This window comes from Ceratotherium simum, chromosome 13 (genome assembly GCF_057802395.1).
Source record: "Ceratotherium simum simum isolate JZ-2026a chromosome 13, ASM5780239v1, whole genome shotgun sequence".
Lineage (NCBI taxonomy): Eukaryota > Metazoa > Chordata > Mammalia > Perissodactyla > Rhinocerotidae > Ceratotherium > Ceratotherium simum.
Window position 1 is genome coordinate 65,589,454 of NC_141912.1, and position 23,697 is coordinate 65,613,150.

The window sequence follows — 23,697 nt, forward strand, 5'->3', positions numbered from 1 at the left end:
GGAGATACAGCTCAGAAAAAAACAAGAGACAGAGTCTCTGCCCTTGAGCCACCTATGAGAGGTTTATCACAGTGGAGGAGTCCAGATGAGCCTCTAGGAACTGCACGGCGTGCACCTTTGTGATAACTGGTCAGTCTGATTTGAATTCCATTTCAGTAATTGCGTGATGGGTTTTCTTCTGGCTTTCAACATCACTGTGGTATGAGTAACCAGGTTTTCCTTGGACAGATGTTGGTATCAAAGTTAATATGAACCTGCTGACTGAAGATCTTTTTGACCCTAATGTTTTAGGGTTCTCCCACCATGTCTTTCTAGAAGGGGATACGCAGCCCTGAGAGCGACTGATCAGCCAGTCCTTCGGGGAACAGCTCCCACTCGCTCCCGGTCGAGTGAGCACTCTAGTGTCAGAGCACTGTGCTCTGTCGACCACCTTGCCCCTGGAGGGTCGGCGCCACCTTCTCCACTTCTGACAAGGTCGCTACTCAGTGTCCAGCCCAGCATCCGTGTCCTGCCTCCGGGCGTTGGTGTGGCGGTGTACCTTCCCTAGCACTCAATGCTTTCACTCATGATGACCCCATATTTTAATCCTTCCTTTGTGACACTTAAACCTCTCCCACATCCTCTACTCCTCCATCTATCTTCACTGTGCTGGTGGTATTCTGTAGTCCCTGCCAGTTACCTACCATTGAAGATTAAATTTGGCTGTGTTATGTCCTTCCATCTGTTTGTGGCATATTCATATATATATTTTTTAATTATGTGAAATTCTGTATAAGAAATTACCTGGAATTAAATGTGTATTTGCTTTAAAAAGTGTAAGAGGAATTTTTTAAAAACCTTTCGTATGTGTTCAGTAAAATGTCAGAGTCTTTTAAAGTCCTTTAGATAAAAAGAGCTTACTGCCAGTGGACGAGGTCAGCCTTGCCCTGTGTGGTGGTCGTGTGGCCGCACACTCTTCGATGTGTGGTTTCGACCCTGGCACCAGTGCACTGCATAGCATGTGCCCAAGGCTATTTGTTTAAATATCTTTCAAGGTTTTTCCTATTTAAAAATAAGGTACAAGTGAATGGTAGTTTATAAAAGTGTAAGGCTAGAACTATTCTTATCGTGCACAAACAATTCTAGATATAAATGTCGACTTAGCAGCAATTTAGGCAACAGCCTTTCTTAACTGAATTATCCACCTTGTTGAGATTCAGAGGCTGTAAGTAGGTGTATTTGGTTCAGCACTACCCAAAATGGGTAACTTAATGGAAAGACACAACTTCGTAGAAAGTCAACAAGAAGTGCGTCCAGTTCTGCTCAGTTCAGGAACTCGTTCCACAGAACCGTGTGTGGGGCAGATGTGGCGCTGTCTCTTTTAGCCTCTGTTGTTCCTTTTACACAGATCGTTGAAAGTATTTGATTTTGCTTCCGAAGGGCCAGTTAGGGGTTTTATGTCTGTTTTAATAGGAACAGGAGGAAGGGAAAGGTTTCTGTCAGCGCTTCCTGGAATTTCATCGTTTCATTCCCCTTTGTCTTTTGCCTGCAGAATGCGCCGGCAAGGAAGCCCCAGCCGGTCCCCGCCCGTGGACGTGGCCTTCAGCAGCCGCAGGGGAAGGCAGCTGCCCCAGGTGCCTGTGCGGAGTGGCAGCATAGAACAAGGTATCCACAGAGAGAGCGCTGTCCAAAACCGGGGATTGGAAGCCCCCTCTTTTTATACTCCTTTTACTGAAGGAATAATATTTTGATCACATGCAGTTTGCTGAATCCTAAGAATCTGTTTCTTAGAGTTCTATTCCTGGCACCTAGCTATGATGGTTCATGGCGTATACTCTACTTTTGCTGAGTGAGTGAATGAATGGATTTTAGATGACCAATGAAAAGAACGGACTGAGTCCTAGAAATACCTTTTTTCAAAGGGACAAAGGAAGAAAATGAAAATTTAAAAATCTTAGTAAAATATAGTATTTCATGTGTTAAAGGAAGACTTATTTAACCTTGTCTTTAGAATATTTTTTAGGTTAAACACTTGATCATATTGAAATCTTTACTAGTACTTTTTATGTTAACTTACTTGCAATATCTTATATTTTTTATATGTTTAAGGATGAAAAAATGACTTAGAGCACACATTGTAGTCTTTTTTTCTTAACAGTTCATGTTACTTAGAGGTTCCCTTATTTTAAACATATACAGGTGTTTCATTTTCCTAGCGACAAAGAGAAAGAGAGAGTTTTAATGGTGGAAATTAAATTCACCAGACTACCTGGGCTAGATGACTGAAGTACTGGGTTAAAATAGTCACTGTTTCCTTCATGTGACCCGAGGTCCTGTCCCGTTTCTCAGTAGGTGAAATGATTTCTTATTAGTATATGTTATCACACAAATATTGTCAGAGATTTGTTAGGTAGTTTACTGAAATAATTTTTAATTTGGAGTTGTACTATAAAGTCAGTGAACTTATATTTAAAACGTGTCTTGAAAATCTTCATCCCTATGAAACAAGTGAAAGGTTAATATTTTAATATTTTTTTCAACGGTATTGGTTGTTACTGATGTAAAACTTGTGTTTTACTCCATATTGAGGGTGCTGGGTGTGTGTTTTATTCACTTAATTGAAGTGCTTTACTGCATGTATCACTGAAAGGTTAGAGATCTAAGAAGATAAATATGTTGTTTCAAAGACTGATATGGCAGAGTCTATAAGCAAAATATTTGGTTATAGAAAAATCAGTGTAGATTTTAAGAAGTGTTAACTTATGGATAGAGGAATACCACTACTGTCAACTCTGGATTTATATTAATTTTTAAAATCATACATCCCGTTGAGATGTCATACTTCAATATTCAAGGTTGTTATATGGGTATTCATTTAATCAGGAAAATATGATGCTATGTGAAACTCTGACTTTCTTTTCTAAAGAACAATTAATTCATTGAAATTCTCAATTCACATGTTTAACAAACTTTATTTTCTCTTTTCTGGGAACATTTTGAGAAGATAATTCATAATTAATGTTATTAGGACTGTAATTAGCAATACCCTAGATGAAATTATTTTAAAATTTACTTTTAAAAAATAAAATTTGGTGTTTACTTAAATTATGCATTCATGAACTCCTGTTGCACAACTAAAAGAACTACAAATTCTGGTGTTGAGCTGCAAACTCAGTGTTATGACCATATTTTGCTACATTGATATCCAAAAAGTCATGTGTTCCTAAAATTCTTTGCATTTCCTCCAGTTGTTAAAGCACCGTACAGGTTCAAAGGCGTATAAGGGTACTGCATATAACTCTCACATAGTGAGGTTATAGTTTTTTTATTTCTGTATCTATAAGAATTCCTTCTACAAAATCAGTTGGACTGTATGCTGGACTTTATTTTTTTTAAAAAGCTCATGTTCTGTTGTTAATATCAGCATTACTGTTTATGATATTCATATTCACAGCTGTTTTTCAGAGAAATCGTCAATTTGTAAGGATTGAAGTGAGGGGGAGGAAAGGAATTACTGAGGGTGAAGTTGATGGAGTTATTTTGATATTTAATATCATAAATAACTAGTAAACACTTGTTATTGGAGGTTCCTGAAGTTTAAGATATTAAGAATCATATAGATACAACCTTTTAAAAATATAACAAATATGTATTATTATATCTAAGTGTTTTTCGATAATTAAAATAGATCTGGTTAAATTTATGATGTTAACATGTGTTTGGGGACTTTTGGCAAATGATGATACTTTCCGCCATTGTCTTGTGGATCTATTTCAAACTGAGCACACGTGGCAACTGTGCATGTCCTAAAACATGTTTTTAGAAGTAAACTTCTAATTTGATTCAGGGGGCTGGAGAGAGTTTAGCATGTTCTATTTAAGATTGATTTCATTGTTGTTTTTAGGGCTATAGAATTATGTCGTGTTTTTTGTTTTTCTTTTGATATTATTTGTTAAACTTTAGTTCTGTCTTCTACGAAGACTGATGCTGAAAGCAGTTTATTTGCAATTGATTAAGCCTCTGCTGCACTTGACTGTCTTCCTTCTAGTCTTCTTTTTTGTTTGTTTTTTACTTTTAACAAAGGGTAGTTTTCTTTTTTAAGAAATAACTGAGTTGTTAAACAATAAGAGCAAATATTTCAGATGGTTTAGCTTCCTGGATGGTGGTACAACTTCTTGATGAACTTATAAAATGATGTTCTTCATATGCAGTTTCTGGATACAGTTACCTACATTGTTGTTTGTAGGATGGTGCTGGGACGGTTGGGTTGTTTGACTGGATGCCTCTGTTTTTTTCTGTAATTCAGTTTTACTGCTCTCTCTTTGTACCATAAAAGCAATATGTATTTTTAAAGGCTAACATATCATTTGAAAAGACATATTTACTTAATTTTTGAAAAAAATATTTTTATGTTTCTTTTAAAAATTAGAAATGCTAGCCTATTTGCTACATAGAATCTGATTATGTTCAAGTACGGTTGGGGAAAAGAAGAGGGGGGATTACAATACAGATTTTGAGATAAAGTAGCTGAAAAGTAGCCTTAAAGTTTAGGTAACTCTCCTGGTGTGTGACAGTGGAGAGCAGACTTCTGAAAGTTTCTCTGGTTGTATCCAACACTGTCATCCAGTGTAGCCCTCCAATGCAGTGAGGCTGAAAGCCGCACAGCTGGTTTTCTAAAAACGTTGTATGGTTTTCTGAAACCCACCAAGTGACGCTCCTGCTGCTCAACTGGGTGTCTTTTAAAGAAGAAATATTTGCAGTGTTCACAAACTAACGCTTGATATGCCACTTATGTTTCTGTGCTGTTATTGCCTCTGCTACCTGACCCTCTGATGATGCCCATTCGGGAATATCTGGAAAGGGCTTTATTTCTCGGTAAATGTGGGACCAACAAGGAGGTGGATATAAAGCTTTACCAAATGTCTAAGAAACGTAGTCTCTCGAGGACAGTTTCACTTTGATATGTAATTAATTTGAGAAGGGAGAGAGAATTACTTAAGTCAGAATGTAGTTTTTCCATGTGGAAAATGTTACAGAATATTTTCCACAGTGAAAAGAAGGTACCTACTATCTAGTAAAAAATGCAATTTATTTTCTCGTTTATTATATGAAATTTCAAATTATCTGAATTGCTATCATTTTTGAAATGATAAAAGTTTTGGTTATGAATGTTAGATATGCTTTTAAATATATTTTCTATAAAAAGTCACAATGGACTACAATTAAAATGTGTTAGTGAAATTGTTGCTGAAATATTTTGCAATTCTTAAAAGGCAAGAAAAAATACTACAAAATATACTTTTCAAATGCCAAACATATTAATTTCCTAATGTTTCTGTTTTTATTTTAAATCTTTAAATTGTTGTATTCATTCTTTCTTTGGTTAATTTTAGAACCATATTTGAGCCTTCCTCCTGGTTTGTCGTTGCGGTTTATCATGTCATATTATGTGTTATGCATTTTTATTGTTCATGCCATTGTTGATTCACATTTCCACGTCTAACTATAAATTTGCTGATTTCTTTCTTTTGTTTCCATCATTATGTGCATTTAATTCATTGAAGAACAAGAAAAATATAACTCTTCCACAAAAGGTAAATATTAACGTAACTTTTTAACCATGTAATATTGTTCCTTTTCTTTCATAATATATGAGAGTTATATATTTATATAACTAAATATAAACTATATTTATTGAAATAATGACCAAAATTATTTAACAGGTAGTTTTTTCTGCAATGATTTTGTTGAGCATTTGGTATTAATTATTTCATATTATGAGCAGTTCACATCAAAGAGGAAAAGATTAAAATTAAGAGTATTTTTGCTTCAAAATTTATGTATCCACACTGACAACTAGAAAACGATTCTCTTTGGAAAATCATGACATGTTTTTTATGTTTTTGTTTGTTTGCATCCCCTGCTCTCACAGATGAGCGCTTACTTCTCGTTGTCTGTCTGGGGTCATGTCTGGTTCGGGGACAGACCCTCCCTGGATTGCCTCTCTAGGTGGCAGTGACCTTGTGGACTGTCTGGCCCCTGCTGCCTCACGCATTGGAGAAGTAGCTACCCTCGGTGGCTCCTCTTGGCCTCAGCACTGTGCGGTGTCCCTCAGTCCCATCTTCCTGGGGGACGTGGGTGGGAAACCGTCCAGCCTGCTGTGTCGGCACTCTGCCGGCCTCCTGCCTGTCATCTTGGGTCATTTGACCCCCATTCCTGCGCTTGAGTTTCAAGTGGCTGCAGCCCTCATCCTTCCCTCGTGTGCCACTCACCCCATTCCCTACTCAGTGTGACTTTGGCCTGATAATTAATACTTGAACTTGAGTTTTCAGCTTAATGAAATAATATTATTAATAATTAAAATTATACAATTCTGAAGAGTTTAGTAAAAGTACATTTACTCAGTATTTGAACATGGATTAATGATTGAATTAATTTGTGATCCATAGTAACCCTAAAAGTTAGTCCTGGGAGTAGCACCGTCCTGATTTTGTGAATTATGGAACTCAGGTTCTGAGAGATTCAGAGATGTGCCGAGTCTCCCTGCCAACGAGCAAGCGATAAGCCCAGCTCTCTCACTCTGACCCCTCCGTCCACCACATTGTAGTGTATCCTGTTTTAATAGCCATAAATCCCATCTGTATTATCACCAACTCTTAGTATATTTAGGTGTGTCTTTTGTATCTCAGTATTACAGAGTGAAAATGGGAGGTGATAATATTCAATTACTTATTTTAGTATGCATTTATAAAAATATAATTATTTTATATTCTGGCACATAATATATATTCTGGCATAGTGTCTGACATACTAGGCAATAAATTTATATTAATAAAAAATAAAATATTATTCAATGAATTCACAATATTTTGGTCACTAGATTTTGTATGGATTTCTGGCCATCCTGCATTTTTAATTCAGGTATCAGAAACATAACTTAGATTCGGTAGTACAGAAATGGCCAGTGCATTTGTACTTAGATTCAGAAGAATTTATTTGGATTTGCAAGATAAATTTTAATATGATAAAAGCATTAAAATTCCATGTTGAAAATTGGTCATGACCTAACTCACTTATCCAAAAGAAAGAAAAATATAACAATTTTTCACTTAGAGTTCTTTCATATATATTCTTACTAGCCAACCAAAAGCTGTAATTAGCTAATCAAAACAAAACAAAATCCATAAGCAGTACAGTCTGCAGTCTGTATGAAGTGTGCACACTCACAGCCTCTCGGCAGCACGTGCCACATTGATATACCTCTGCAAAGTCCTGTGTCCCGGTTGCAGTGTGTTGTCATTCTGCCAAGTCCTGTGCCAGACCCACAGGATGTGGGTCTGCTTCACAAAAGGGATCACATGGCTGAAAACGACCAAAGAGGCGCTTTCCAGAAACCAAGGCAGCGGGCAGCTGCGGACGCGGCACCGTCCTCTGGGATTTAGGGGAGCACAGCTGTGCCACAGGAAGTTCAGAAAGCCCAGAAAGGGTAGAAGCAAGTTCAAGAAATTTCTTTAAAGTCAAATTTCAGTCTCGAATACCCCATAAGAAAGAAAAGGTTTTCTTTTGCGTAGAAACCCTGCTCCTGTGAGCTGATCTTTCCTGGGACCCATCATCTTGGAGAATCGTCGTCTTGGGTCTCCCTGGTTGGGTGAGGCTGGGAGGCACCCTTCCTCGCTGACAGTACAGGCTGAGGCGCTCCTGGTGAGAGATTGTTGTGATGAGTTGTAGGACAGCCAGTGGTCCCCATGTGCCGAGGGCGGAGAGGTTTCCTGAGATGCAGGACTTGGAATGCTAACACCGGAACGGTTCTGGGCACGCTGGACGGTGGGTCACCCTGACTGTAGGGGACCGGTCTGTTAATCGTCCAGCATGTATTTGTAAAGCATAGAAAGAGAGGTATAGAATACTGTTAACACTTCTATAACATTTGTATGCATTTTATGGTGGGTAGAGTTTATCGAGGTCTTGCTCTGTGTCAGTCACTGGACTAAGAATGCTATCTGTTCATCTCATATTTTTACAACAACCTGAGACATAACTATTAATATCCCCATTTTCCAAGCGAGAAAGCTAAACTTTGGAAAGATTAAGGACTTGGCCCTTTTATCAGTCATTCATTTGGTAAGTGGTAGAACAGCAAACTAAACTCCAGAGACGTCGTTCTCAACCACTTTGCTCTCTCACATTGAGTCAGCATATATTGAGCACCTGCTGTGCGTGCAGTACCACATAAATACGGTACAAACACGCGCACAACCGTTAGGAGGTATTGTTACCCGTTTTATAGGCAGAGAGTCAACGGCTAAGTGTAATCTCTAAGGTGACAAAGCTGCTATGAGGCAGGACCAGATTTCACTCCAGAACCCGTGTTCTGTCCGCTGCCCCGTGTTGCTTGACATCCACCACTCGAAACACCAGGATCTTGGAGAGGCCCACTTAGGGGTCCTACCACACCCCGATGACCCGATTTTTTGCTACTCAGCTAATCTTCTAACACTTGGCTTGCCCCTCAAATTACTGTGCAACTTGAAAAGACTTAAGCCAGTGTATTTGACTAAAAATAACACAACCTGAGGGTTGAAAAGTTAACTGAGGATTTATAAATGTCCACAATATGTTATTTACCTTTTACCTCCCTCTGTGTATTGAAAGCTGAGAGACCTGATCATTTTAGCCTTCACAAATTGCTTTTATAGGCATATTTTGAATTATTCATTCTAAAAGTAAGCCAATTTTCCCCTCTCTGCTACATTTCTTGGACAGTTTTAAAGAGCCCAGGAATGTAGTTTGGGGGAATCGAAATAATGATATCAGAAGATCAAAACAGAACCAGAAAGTAAATGACCTCAAGGTGAGAAAAACTGTTATTATCATAATAAACTTCTAATGTATATGCCTAGATAGTATTTCTTAAGTGCATTAACTTTTTGGCTTTTGGAAGCAATTTGGAATCATAACAAAACACATCATACTGTCTTTTCTACAAACATGAATTTCCTTTATCATAAAAAAAGTATAATCTGGGCCGGCCCCGTGGCTTAGCGGTTAAGTGTGAGCACTCTGCTACTGGCGGCCCGGGTTTGGACCCCGGGCACGCACCGAGGCACCACTTCTCCGGCCATGCTGAGGCCGTGTCCCACATACAGCAACTAGAAGGATGTGCAACTATGACATACAACTATCTACTGGGGCTTTGGGGAAAAAAGGAGGAGGAGTGGCAATAGATGTTAGCTCAGAGCTGGTCTTCTTCAGCAAAAAGAGGAGGATTAGCATGGATGTTAGCTCAGGGCTGATCTTCCTCACACACACACACAAAAAAAAACGTATAATCTATACACAGAGAACAAAAGATAATTAGAATTCGAGTAGTTAAATGATCTGAACAGGAACAAAGAGTAAATAGCATTTGCTGCTTTTGTTCTCCTGTTTTGTTAATGAAGTATATAATAATTATTGTAACCAGATCACAGGGGCTATTTAAGGATTGTGTCTAGTCAACTGTATTTTCAAGTATAAAGTTTGTATTAAAAATGCTCAAATAAATTACCTATACTTTCCTTCTTTAAATATTGGCAAGAACAGTTTGAATCCTAAGTCTTGCAAGTATAATTTTTATGGAACTATTAGCATTAACTTTAATTGGGTGCAATTCGTATAAAAAAGTGGAAAATATTATTTTAATAATTTCCATTACATTAGTTATTATATAGCTATTTGCCCACTTATTTTAATAGGATACTATGGGTGTGTAACACATTATAGGAACAAGTTATGTAACTTGACTTTTGCTAAAATAAGTGAACTAATTTATGTATTCTTCAGAATCAGCATTGCTTTAACTGTCCTTAAGTAGAAAAGGATTTCAGTTTTATTTACATTTTTAGTAGATGCATATCAGGCCAAGTGATTCATTTTTTGTTATTGTATGTTAAGATTTTGAAGATTGTTTCTTAATTTTCCAGGGCATTGCTTTTCCTGAAGACTCATTATGCATATTTATGAATATTTCTTTATTCATAAATATTTAGAGCTTAGTGTCTAATTTATCCGTTTCTTTTTTTGCCACAAACCCATAAATATAGTTGTTATCCTAGTCTTCTCTTTGAACTAGGGACGTAGAGAGTGAAGCCGCCCGTGTAAGTCAATTCAGAACTCTTGGTTTTGACCCTATCTTCCCCATTCTGCTGATTCAAATGTGGTTATTTATAATAGTGTCATAGGCCCTTAAAACTTGGAAGTATGTAGCACTTGTATCAGCCAGGCCTCAACTTGCAGGAAATGCCCCGTGGAGGTGGTCCCTGGTCACCCCTTCCTCCTGGGATTAGTGGGGAAGATGCAGAGGAAATAAAAGGCAGACAGACGTCCAGCCAGGGCAGGGCTTTTTCATTATTTTGCTCTAAAGGCCTATGTGTCCCCTAAATATTGTAATTTTCTTTTACAAATTTTAAAATTTGTAAACACTGTTTATAGAAAAAAGGGAAGAAACTCAAAAAATTGACATTGAATTCAGCAATTACGCCACATCAAGCTTTCGAGATAGATTCTGTTAACGTCAGTATAATTAGAATAATGGAAATTGTGGACAAATGTGATAGAGGTCAGTGGGATGGAGCGCATGACCCCTCGGGGAGGGCCTCTGTTACCCCCAGAGAAGCCCTAATCACATGGGCTGCTCGTAGTGAAGACTGTATTTGACGAAGGGCCTCACGAGGAGGGCAGTGCTCCTCCAAAACCAGCACCCGTTGTAAAGAGCTGTTTAACCCTGTGACACAAGTCAGGGTCAGGTGACAGAATCTCAAGAGCCTGGCTTTCTCGTCCGTCCAGCGTCCGACCTGTATTTGCTCTGCTACTCTGGGGCTTGGCAATTTTGACACTGAAAGTGATGTCTAGGGTTGGAAATTCTGAGCTTTGTTTTAGACAATTCAGCGAAAATCACCTGCAACAAGTGATGGTCTGGTGGTTCTGGCTGCAGTGAGATTTGAGTGATCACATATACAAATCCCTTATTTCAGCTCTGCCAACTTCCATTTCAGTTATCTGTACCAAAACACGTCATTTTCTTGAAAGCCCTTAAAGATAATGTGTCATTTTCACTTAACGTGTATTATTTACTTGCATTTTATGTTTCTCATGCTGGATAGATGTTTTTTTTTAATTTATTGTTTATGTTATTATAACATAATCCTTAACATCCAAGAAAAGCATTCGAGGGCATAAGGGAGACAGTTTGGCACATTTCTACCCTTACAAACTGAAATACATTTTATTATAGGAAAATGACCCAGAACTTGGGCATTTCTGTCTAGTCAAAGTATTTTAAACATTTTCTCTTTATGTATATATAGTGTGTATGTGTTTGAACAATAGAGGGAATATCAAGGTTGCTTACTACACTTGTATGGCTCCAAAAATAAGGATAAACGTGCAAGGAATACATTATCTTTTAATTGGGGGAAAAAAACCATGATAGAAAATAATAATGTAAAATACAGCTGGTGAATATTTTTTCCCTTAACATCTATAGTGTTGGTAAATTGGCAAATTAAAAAATGCTGGAAATTAGGTAATAGAGCAAGAGAGAAAGTCGTAGCTTTCCATTTTTTGAAAATGTGAAAAATAAAATAAATTACTTTACCGATACCCTGTTGATATAATGTTACCATCATAGACTGCAACAGCAGGAAGTTACTCTAGCAATCTCTTTGCTCTGCAAATAAAAACTGCTGGAGAGCTCCATGAGACACTGGTTGATGCACGGAGGTGTGGCGCTGGGTCTGGGACGGTCGTCGATGCCCAGTTGTTCCTAGCCCTGGGGTCTCACCATTTTGCCACGTTGCTTCCAGGTGTGTGGAGAATGTTTGTCCGTCTTAACAATTCATGTTCCTCTAAAGTCTGAGAAACTGTGAGTGGAGACTACATGTTTGGATTTTCAAATATCAAACCCTCTTTCTGTTCAGGCTCTGTGTAGTTTACATTGATTACAGACTCAGCTAAATTTTTCATCTTTTACTGCTTTTTAATCTCTGTGTTTCATAATATACTGTTTTTTATGTCTGAGTTCCCACTATCAGTGATTTTTTGGAATAAAATGCTTCAGAGAAGGGACTGTTTCCAAGGCTGTCAGTCCTGAGGCAGGACGGGTGTTTCATCATAAATTTCATTCTGCCTGACGGCTTCCAGACAGGTGGCCCTTGATTAGTGCTCTTTCTGAGACACGACTGGAGCAAGGGTGGTGCTCCCACATCACCTGCCCTCGTCGTATTGCTGGACAGCAAGGAAGCAGAGGCGTTAATGTTTCTGTTCATAAGGTGTGGTAGCACGTTGTAGTGAACTAGACAAGCCTGTGAACTAGTGAACTAGTTCACTATGAACTAGACACTCGTATTTCACGTAAAATACTTGAAAATATTGGAAGGGTTACCAGTATTATTGTATGGATTTTTTTTTTGCCTATAAACATAAACATTTGAAATTTCAAATTCATGTTAATTTCTAGATGCATAGGGACAAATGTGAAAGATTTAAGGAATGTGAAGATCAGAGCAAATTCATCGTTATATAGTTGTAAATTCATGAATATTTTAAATGTATTTATGAAAGCTTAAATTTTAAATTATAATTATCTTAAATTACACATAACTATAACATTTACAATATTTTTAAGCAAATCACAAATGTCTGGTGAGTCAAAGGAATTTCCCAGAAAAATTCCCTTTTCTTTGGAGGAAGTCATAGTATAAGAAGATTAGGAAAGATTTATTAAAGATCCTTAAGCATTTTTCTTTAAGTCACAGGATTCTTTAATAACCTTATGAAAGGGATAGATTTAGAAAATGCAGATAGGCACAAACAACATTTGCAAATGATTTCAGCTTATTCACAGATTCATCACAGATCACCCATCACACTGGATTAAAAATTCATAGCAAAGCATGTGACATGCAAAAGAAGTAACTATTTTAATCTGTCTTTTATTTTTGATAGTATCTAATACTTTCCATTATAAAATTGTAATAAATTGCAGACTTTTTAAATTGTATTTACTTTTCTCACCTTGCGCTTTCCAGTCAGAATTATTCTTGTTGAGTTTTGAAAACAAAAAATGATTTCATAAGTATGCTTTTAATTTAACCTCTAAGAATAAGTTCCAGTTTTCTACTTTCTTAATTATAATGTTGAGTTTATTTTTGACATATGTAGATTTATCTGATAGAAATGTCAGAGTTTAGAAATAACAATATAGAGCGAGTAAAGTCGATCTAAAGAAAATGAATTATATTCAATAAATATTATTTTAGGTAAATTAATATCTGCTTTTTAAAAAGCACAGTTTATTCAACATCAAACACATCATTCAGCTTGTGGGTATTATCATGAAAAATTCCAACTTAAAAAACATTTTTTAATAAAATCACAATGTTGATTACACCTTAGGGGCTAGGGGAGGTGAATTGTTTGTTACTATCACACTATTTGCAAATACAGCTGAAATACAGTCTATGGTACACGTCCTTCTCTTTTGCTTGTAATATATGTAAGCTGTATTTTCATTAAAAGACTAAATGACATTACATGATAATTGTCTATTGTAAAAAATAAGAAGGGTTATTTAACTCTCTAATATATGGCAGTTTTGAAAATTTTTAAAAATAAAAACCCAAAGTCCCACAATTTAAAAAATTTTTTAATAAAGGAATAGCAGCTGGCATTTTAGTGGTTTTGTTAGTTTACAATGCTAGCAACATTTAGAATGTTCCTAAAATGTGGATTTAAGGCTAGGACCTGTGGGATAATTGGAAAAGATTTTATTGAATATTTTAATTTTGCTATTGGCATTAAAGTGTTATTTATTTATTTTTTTTTTTGTGAGGAAGATCAGCCCTGAGCTAACATCTGTGCCAATCCTCCTCTTTTTGCTGAGGAGGACTGGCCCTGGGCTAACATCTGTGCCCATCTTCCTCCACTTTATATATGGGCCACCGCCACAGCCTGGCTTGACAAGCGGTGCATCAGTGCTCGGCGGGGATCCAAACCCAGGCCACCAGCAGTGGAGTGTTCGCATTTAACCGCTACGCCACGGGGCCGGCTCCCAAGTGTTAAAATTATTAAATGATGATCAGTAATCATTCTTTTCAAAGTAAGATATTTGAGCTCTCTGGGCTGTGGTTGATTTTACTTATAGTGAGATATTCAACAGATAATCATATTCCAAGGATTCACTTCACTTTTAATCATTCCTAAATATCTATAATTCTCTGTATAAATCATGTACATTAATGGAATCATGCCTTCTGCTTCAAATTCGTGATAAATATTCTATTTTAGTTCTTAAATTTGTCTTACTGTTTAGATTAACACTGCAACAATCCAGAAATAGTCATTTTATTCCACAATATGTAATTGAGAAATAAAATGCAAAGTCTGTAGAAAAGTTAAAAAACTTCCAAATGCACACTGAAGGTTCTTCATTGATATTTATGAAAAAACTTTCACTGAAACATGATAACGTGTATGAACATTTATTTCAGATTACACACTAATGTACATATCATCAGGAATTAATGAGAAAGAATAAAAAAGGGTGAATTATATGTAATTATATGACTTTTTGATATAAGTAAATGATGAGCCATTTGCATTTTCCTCCCATTCCTGGGCCCTGACAGCAAGCTGTGAGGGTAGCATAGCAACCACGTGTTTACTGCAGCGTCAAGGAGTCCACTCACGGTTCTGAGTCAAGATTAATGTGGAGATTTTCTTTCTTTAATAGATTAAAAGATGTCAGCTTTCACTTCTTTAAGAATAAAGATATAGTATATTAATCAATTTTGGAAGGTAAAAGTGAAGTCATTTAAAACCATTTTAAGATTCATTTTAGTTAGGCTACCACTGGATTTAGTTTTGAGTTCTGCAAAATAGAGATGTAAATGCAGCCGTGTTGTGAGCTAAGTAACCCTGTTTAGAGAAAGGAGGCATCCTGGTGAGGGTAAGGCACCAGAGCTGCTTCAGGCAGCTCTGGGAAGTAATCTTTTCAGTGTCAAGTTCCTGTCCTCCCTAAGAACTACATGATATTACGGTGGAGGTTACAGAGCTCTAGGCTCATCAGTGTCAAAAATTTCTTAAGATTAATGTCATTTGGTGAGAATATTAAGCTAACATTGTTTAAATCTGTTTTTATCACAAGTAGAGATTACTTTGGACTGCTTTAAGCTTTAGAGATTACACCTGATTACAGTTTGACTTCCTCAAAGCTCAAACAGATGACTGAGCAAGTGCCCAGAGGGACCCACTCCACAGGCAGAAGGCAGAAATCAGCGATTTGTACGTTTTCTTGTAGTGCATATGGCTTGCTATAAGTATAACACATTTTTCAATAACTTTGTCTCAATTCCTAATTACTCTCAAGTAGCATTTTGCTTTATCATACTCATTATTATTTATAATACTCGTTGTCAAGTAATTAATAAATTTCTGAACTGCTTTTCTCAAGATCTCCATTGAACTATCCTTTAATCATAATAGCTGTCATTTGTTATCTCTGAAGTCAACATTTTCAAAGCAAGTGTGTGTCATTGCTCAATTCAATAACTGTGATGTTAGAGATAGATATTTTCTCTCTAATTTACTGAATTTAAACAAAGCTAAACATCTAATAATTGGCACTAGAAGTATGATTAAAACATTTAGACACAAATTTCAAACTATGTATTTATTTCTTGGGCTGTTAGTCTGTACTTGAACACACAAGAAAAGCTACGTATTTACTTAATTTTTAAAAGGGGTGTCAGTGTCTTTTATGAAGGATGACAAGTCATACTTAATCATTGCAATGGAAAAATCTGTAAGCGTCTTTGTAAACTCCTCATAAGAGATGAAGTCAACAGCCAAGTCAGTCAGATGTGTCAATATTTCCATTATCCGTTACATCATTAGGGCCTCTTGGCAGAAGCCTCAGTATATTTAATCAAAAAATATTTTTCCATATATATGTGTATATGCACGACTTAAAAATAAATGTTAGCCCTTGTTGCAGAGGTTGAATAGTCTGGGAAATTGGCAGAAGTTAAGTTGTACTAAATAAACGTGAGTCTCATACAACACAAGTATATGTTGTGAAGAGGTTACTCTGCACACAGCTGTACCGTGAGCTCTTCTTTAATTGTAAAAATGTAAAAATGAAAGGCAAAGTTTTGAAGCTATGCTGGTTATGATGGATTCTGACTTACCATAACTTGTACTTTATTGAAGGCTGTTATCCTTCCCGTCTAAACAGTGACACCTGCTCCCTGGGAGATGAATGAAGGCTTAAATGGAATGCACTTTATTACACACTGTACATTAAAGAGATAGAATTCATATCACATTTTCACAACTTACGAATTTCATGTATGTGGTCAGACACAGCCATTAGAAATAGAAGACTAATCTTTTCTCTTAGTAAGTCCATTTTTAAGACTGGCAAATATTCATGAAAAGTACTGGCAGAAATTAATGAAAAAGAATGCCTTGGAAAAGCAGATGCTCATCAATTAGAACAGTTCTAGGTGCCCTCTGTCAGCTGAGGGTGTCAGAGTGTGCGTGTGTGGCGTGTGCAGTGTGCATATGTGTTCTCTATATGTGTACACGTAAAAACCAGATGATAAAATGTAAAGCATTTCCACAGTTAAACTTAGTTTCACATAATCATTTGCAAATGAATTGAAAGTATTTCAGATCAGATGAAGAGATAGGGACTTCTCTTTGTTACTAACGTCTGTGTTCCTCATTCTGTGAGTGGAGTCACGTTCATCTCAGATTAACAGTTGCTAGCATTGTATATTCTACATTTTGTTTAGTTTATTAATCATATGTTATTTCTAAGTGCCATTTAATTGAATTCATATCAAAAGCATTGCGATCTTAAACCGTTCCCTCCTGAGAGCTGCTTCCCGCGTTGTAATAGGCTTCCGTTGTGTGTTTTTGCAGCGAGCTTAGTAGTGGAGGAGCGCACGGGACAGATGAGACTGGCACTGCACCGGGTTAAGCAGCCGGCAGGGTCTGGGTCTAGTCAAGACCTCGAGCGCGAGCAGTGTTCCCAGGTAAACTAGCGGCGCCCAACCAGCAGTGTCCCTGTAGACCACGTGCAGAGAGCGCCCGGAGGGACCAGCCGGCACCGGGTCGCGGGAGGGAAGTGTGCAGACGGTGGTCTTGCATCATAACCTCTCTCCTCTTGAGAGTCTCACGAGATATGACTTCATTAAAATGTTATTTACTAACTTGGATTTAATGTTTTTCTAAAAAGAAAATGTAAATACTTGACATTAAAGTCACTTAATGATCGATGATCAATAGTCAAATTCACATAAATAAGCAAGATGTATGAAGCCATTTTATTGCTTGAATATCACTTAATATTGCATTTAAAATATTAAGATATTGATTTATAGTCTGAAATACTATTTTAGGTTGATATTTACTGTTGAGATTTGTTAGTGAATGACAAAAATTATGTGACGTGAGATTTTTTATTGATCTGTCTTTAGTAAGAAAAGTAACTGATTTCAAACTCTTTTAGAAACTGAAGTCCACATAATTTCAAGTGCCAATAAACATTTAATTTATATATTAATAGTATTTTGTAAGGATACACTAAGGAGTTTATAAACTGCTAACATATAATAATTTTACTTAAAATATGCATAGAATTTTATACTTCATGAAGTAATTTTAAATATATTATCTAGTTTATTTAAAAACCTTTTTTTTAGAATACTACAAAAGTGGCAGCAGCCATCACAGAACAACCTGTGTTATAATTTGATGTCAGGAAGCCCTTTTGGAAGTAATGACCTTTTAGAAATTCACAATTAAGTAAAAACTACTAAATCAATATGGTTAGCTTGAAATGTAACCTAGAAAAACGTACTTATTTTTAAATAATGGAGGTTGTTCATTATATAGCCAGATATCGAGACTAATACAAAAATTAGAGGTGGTCACAAAATCTGATTTGTCCCCAGACTTCATGGAGTCCTGTGTACTGGATGTAGTCTGTCGCCTGACATCCCAGGTTAGCTGCAGGGGATTCCCAGCTGAGGCAGGACCTGGTCACTGTGATCCAGGAAGGCCCAGGTCCCTGGGAGTCTGACACAACATTTTAAAAAGTAAAATCAGCAAGCAGAGTATCTTGATGTTCCCTGGAGTTGCTGATTCCAGCTCCACATACCTGCTCTGTGGTTTATTCTTCCTGGCATCATCACGTAATCAGCTTATGTCTGTGTTCTTTATGGATACCATCATCACTTCTGTGGCTTTGTACTACAAATGCAGTGGGAGTTAGAGGGCAGGGTATCCAGGGTTTCTTTCTCCACTGTTGGGTGCCGTTATTTGGAGAGGCTCTGTAAGCTGGAAGTGCTTCATTAAAGCTGGAAATGCTTCATTGATTTCTTAGCATTATGTCTAAGGATGAGGTCAACTAGCATAGCAGAGGGAAGTCGGGCAGCTCGGGAAGCAAGAGACGTAAATGAAGAAGGAGGGAAATGCTGACAGCCATCTCAGTCACCCTGAGCTAGGACTCTAATCAGTAGTCAGGTCATCAAAATAATCTACAAAACGAAGTCCCTGGAAATCTAAACCACTACTGATACTTATATTCGTAATAAATCAACAGTAGGTTTATCCTGCTCGGGAGGTTCCAAATTCTCTGGCTCATAGAAATTTAGAACTTGAAAACACTTCAAAATTATCTTCTACTCCAGCTCTCTTATCTACTAAATTTATGAAAACGGAGGTTCGGAAGAAAAGATGTGATTTACCAAAATTAGTCCAGCCTTCCTGTAGAGGGCCGGCCCTGGGACTCCTGGTGTGGAAGGGAGGGACAGCAGCGTTCTGCTTCTTACATCTCAGGGATGTGTGCATGCTCCAGTCTGACTCAGAGGTTCTTCTACTGCTGGCAATTTGCCTACAATTAAATGATCATATTCTAGTTTTCCTCCCTCCTTCCCATGGGCATCCTTTTCCTTTTCCTTTCTCATTGCATTTGAATATCAAAAACCCAACACTTCCAAATATGTTACTGTTGTTCCTACTGCATGAATTGATGTTACTGTATTACATAAATAAAATGATTATAAATTATATAAATAAATGTGAGAGGAAAGATACGGTATCTTTAAGAACTTATAAGAATATAGGATAGGAAAATATATAAGATAAAATAACAAATAATTAGCTTATTTTTTAATTCATATGTCAAGTAAAAGATAAATACTTTCTGTGATTCTAATATTCGTATTATGGCCTAATGCTTGCAATAAAATTTTGAAATAGTTTCCAGTAGCCATTTCCATTAATTCAGACCTCTCTCACATACTTGAGAAATTATTTTTTTTATTCTTCATCCATTTACCCCAACCTTTTTATAATTTACTTTACAAAGATCTGTTTGTATTCATATAACTAAGAACCAGTATTGTCGTAAATTTAATAGACATTAAATTTTGAATTTAATTCCTTTATTGACTCTTTTGTAGCATCTTAATCCATTTGACATTTTGGATGAAGCAAGACATCTTAGTTGCAATTCTGCCAAATTAGAGATTAGTTAACCATTCTCAAAATATTTATAACCAAATACCAGTAGAACTAAATTTTCTTCAGGGCAAAGAATTACTAGACAAATGTAATATAATTCCTAAGATGTTTCAAACCTGGCATCTCCTTTAAGAGACTGAATGACCCTGACATCCATCCTGAGTAAGGAATTAGCACTAACTTTGCTTTTGAAAAAAGCACAGAACCACTTTGGTATCCCTGAAATGGGACACATGCTGTTTTTTCATTGCTGCTACCCAGAGCTGCATGCCGTATTGATGGGGTGAAATTCATATTTGGGGGTGAATTTTCATTTAGGCGCTCACACTTTAGAGAGTGCTTATGTTTCTGTAACCCAGACAAAGCAACCATCCTGATGTGATGGGTTTTGGAGGTGGCTGCTGCCTGTTTATTAGTACTTACTTATAAAAATAGCAGCCCTATAATTAGAGCTTCCCTTCACATCAAGGACTTATTCCCTGTTCTGTGGTCAGTGTAAATTCCTCCTGAGGATAGTATGTTTCTCAGAATATAATTAATGTATTTCCATTAAAATATTTAATTGTTAAATAGGAATATTAACAAATTATGCTTGGTAAAAAATCAAAGTGATTACTTAAACTATTAACAGATTTTGAAAAGAAGTAAATATAGTAGTAAAAAGTGAATATGAAAGTCTTTTATTTCCTTCAGATAAGCAATGTGAAGAAAACTGTGATCTCCTGTCAGGAGCGTGGATTATTCTTTACCCCAATATAGAAAAATTTAATACGATATACGGATTTTTAAAATTCCTTGTTTAATCTCTTGGCTGGAATAGCTAAAGTCTATATACAGAGAGTTGAGGAAGAGGTGGCTTATAGAAGAGGAAGGTTTCTTCGGCTGGAGAAGCAGTTCGTGTGCACTCACAGATCCCTGTGTTGGAGTCTACACTGCGTGTTATTGACATTTGTCAGATAAGGGGAGCACTTGATCTGGGTGTCAACACAATGCCAGGAAGTCTCCTACCACTGGGTAGATTTTCATAGTATTAGAACCCAGTTCTTTCATATTCTGGGATGGGCAAGCTATCATTTCAATATGCTTGGAAACATTATAATAACTACATAATATGTCTACTTAGCAAAGTAGTTTCAAAAACAAGTAGCATACTGTACCCCAGTAACAGTATTAAATTCGGCGTCTACTTTGTGAGCATATTAAGATTTTACCACATCTACTCTGTAAGTAAAAAACAGTTCTGATTGGAATTAATCATGTGAGTCAGCGTCATGCTATCAGATATGACAGAATTTGGTGATAAAACCTTGTCACATTACTTTGAATACATTATCTTAAATCATTAATTTTAGATCATACATGAAGTATGAATAGCTGAGTTCTGGACATAATAACGTATATGAATTTCCATTTGGATTATAATTTAGCATATGGCTTTCCAAAACAAATCACACAATTATGAAGAAATTCTTTGGAAATATAATTTTATACATATTTTATAAATTTGGAACTGTTTTCATGCTTGATGTGAAATTCTTTGCCCAGTACATACACATGAGAGGTGAAGAATTAGAAGTAACATTTAAATGCCTTAGGTCTGAACTACTCTCATCTGTAGGATTATTAAATAAACATGATTTCCTTCTTTAGTAGTTTTAAAAATATATTATTGTCTTATACTTCTTTTTCCAGGTGTTAGCATCAGTTTATTTTGCATACTTTAGCAAGACAACTGTTTATACCCATTTTTAGAAATAGAGTGTTTGGATTATTTTAGATTCATTAAAACTCATCAAATATAGAGCATTTGAGGATGGATGGGCTTTTTTACAGGTTTAATGAACATTTGATATTTTCACGCCTTAACACATAAATCTAAAATTCAATTGCTTGAAAAGAAACTTAAATACCTAATGTTTATCCATGTGTTCCTTTTAGGTATCTTCTTTTATTTTATATAAGAAGGTATATTATCTTACCTTCCAGTACCTAAGACAATTATTTATATGTTAGGTATTTTTAAATTATATATGATTATCTAACCTTACTATTTATTATAACTAACACATATATAATACATAAGGCTATTCACCGTGTGATCCATTAAAATGACAGTAAAGTAGAAAGAAGAGATTAAGTGCTTTGACACCTTTGCACGTTTTAATCTTTTACTGAATGATTTCTAAAATCTTAGGTAAGAATACCAAAGATAAATTTAAAGACACGTTTAAGTATAAGATACAGTGTATATTGAAATTTTAATAGGAATCTTGTTTTTTACTTTCAACACTGAGTTGATAGTTTAAATCTGAAAATGTCTAATTAAACCATAATAGAAAGGAAGCCAAAGTCCAATATTTGCCTCCATTGCTTCACTCATCTTTGTCACCCCTTAGCTTTAAAATCAGCCCTTATTTGTAAGGAGATATATTTTTTGAAGAAATTTGAAAGTTCAAAGTCTTAGAATAGGGAAAGTGTATAGGTAAATGGAATAGTTTAGGAAGAATCAAGAAGCACAGATGGAAACAGTCTCTACCAAGGATAGAGTAGAAGGTGAATAAAATAGGCAATGATGAAAACAAAAGCAAGAAAAGAGAAACTGATGTACTAGAAAAAAACAATACAATTTGGAGGTTTTATGTATGTGCAAATAATTAATTCAATGAATTTTCCACCCAAGCACTTAATTTTTGTGTTTAATTTATAGCTCAGTCTTCATAAACCATTTCTTACCATTCAGAGGAGGTAGGATTTTTATACTGGAAATCATGTATTATGTTGATATTGGGTTATTTTAGACCCACACCTGCTGTTAGGAAGGTACACTTTTACTTGGTGTTGGCTAAGTCATCACTAACCTCACTGCCTGTGTCTCTTTGTCCGCGGTCTGATGATGGAGCTCTCACTTTCTTGTTTTCAATCTTTAGTATAGCATACATAAAGATCAATACAGAAGCTGTGATAACGTCTCTGCCAGATCGTCAGATAGTGATGTCAGTGATGTGTCCGCCATTTCCAGAACCAGCAGTGCCTCCCGCCTCAGCAGCACGAGCTTTATGTCAGAGCAGTCTGAGCGCCCCAGGGGCAGAATCAGGTGAGTTGGTTGTACTGTGGATATAACTGGTCTTCATCCGTGGTGTAGAAATGCAACTAGCTTGGTGGATTTTCTTGCTAAGATAGAGTTCCGGACAAGTAGCAGAAACACTGAATTAAGATAAGGGGGACCGGAGTGGCCTGAACGTCTGTTAACTGTTGTGTAGTATCGCCAGGTGACTGCTTGATGCTGTCTACTCTCAGGTATAGCTTCTAACCACAGTCATGATTTCAGCAATTGCTCCAAGTCACATCTGCAGGAGCTTCCTTCTAATATGATGAAATCCACAGAGCATCCTTTAGTCCAGTGTCAGAAAACTTTTTCTGTAAAGGGCTAGACAGTAAATATTTCAGGCTGCGCAGGACAGGCTCTCACAGTTACTCAACAACATAGTGGTAGTGTGAATGCTGTGCAAACAAATGGGCATGGCTATGTCCCAATAAAGTTTTATTTACAAAAATCAGGAAGTGGGCTGCATTCTCCTTATGGGCTGCAGTTTGCTGCCTGCTTCTTTAATCCCATAGCAGTTGGTCAGCATTCAGGGTAGGATGGAGTGGATGTGATAACAAAGTATGAATCCCTGGTCTGCATGATGTGAGCTGTAAGAAATTTGCATGAAGTGTGTTTAAATCAACAGTAGTGCCCTCATGCTCTCAAGAGGCAGACACCCTGCTGAAGGGGGAAGGAGCCCAGGCGCCTTCTTCAGTAAAGCGGACTCAGCGTGGACAGGGCATATTTTATATTTGTTTTTAAGTGGTTTTCAGAAATAGAATTTCATTGGAGGAATTTGGGGGTTTATAAGAGGCCCAAGAAATATAAATGTTCAAAATAGGAGCAGTTGCCTTCCAAATCCTCTGACAGTCTGATATCATCACACATTTTGATGTTGTGCAGTAAAATATATCTTAAAGCGTTCTTTCTTCCTGGATTTCCCTGCACCCAGCTCGTCTCTTGGAGCAAATTGAAAGTAATTATCTCACTGTTAATTAACAGTGTCATACTCTGATAATCTACATGAGCAATTTCAACTGATAAAGAGATTAATAGAACAT

The 23,697-nt window shown here is 36.6% G+C and overlaps 1 protein-coding gene across 3 annotated transcripts in view; it reads left to right on the forward strand.

Moving 5' to 3' along the window:
- Positions 1 to 23,697, forward strand: part of RIMS1 (regulating synaptic membrane exocytosis 1) — a 442,630-nt gene that overhangs the window by 342,217 nt on the left and 76,716 nt on the right. For 2 of the 3 annotated variants that reach the window (XM_087438803.1, XM_087438804.1), the window contains 5 exons: positions 292 to 474; positions 1,532 to 1,644; positions 5,544 to 5,573; positions 16,945 to 17,057; positions 22,479 to 22,645. In XM_087438803.1, the coding sequence (XP_087294929.1) occupies positions 292 to 474; positions 1,532 to 1,644; positions 5,544 to 5,573; positions 16,945 to 17,057; positions 22,479 to 22,645 (606 nt within the window). The remainder of the gene's footprint in view (positions 1 to 291; positions 475 to 1,531; positions 1,645 to 5,543; positions 5,574 to 16,944; positions 17,058 to 22,478; positions 22,646 to 23,697) is intronic. The other variant, XM_087438805.1, reaches the window with a different exon arrangement.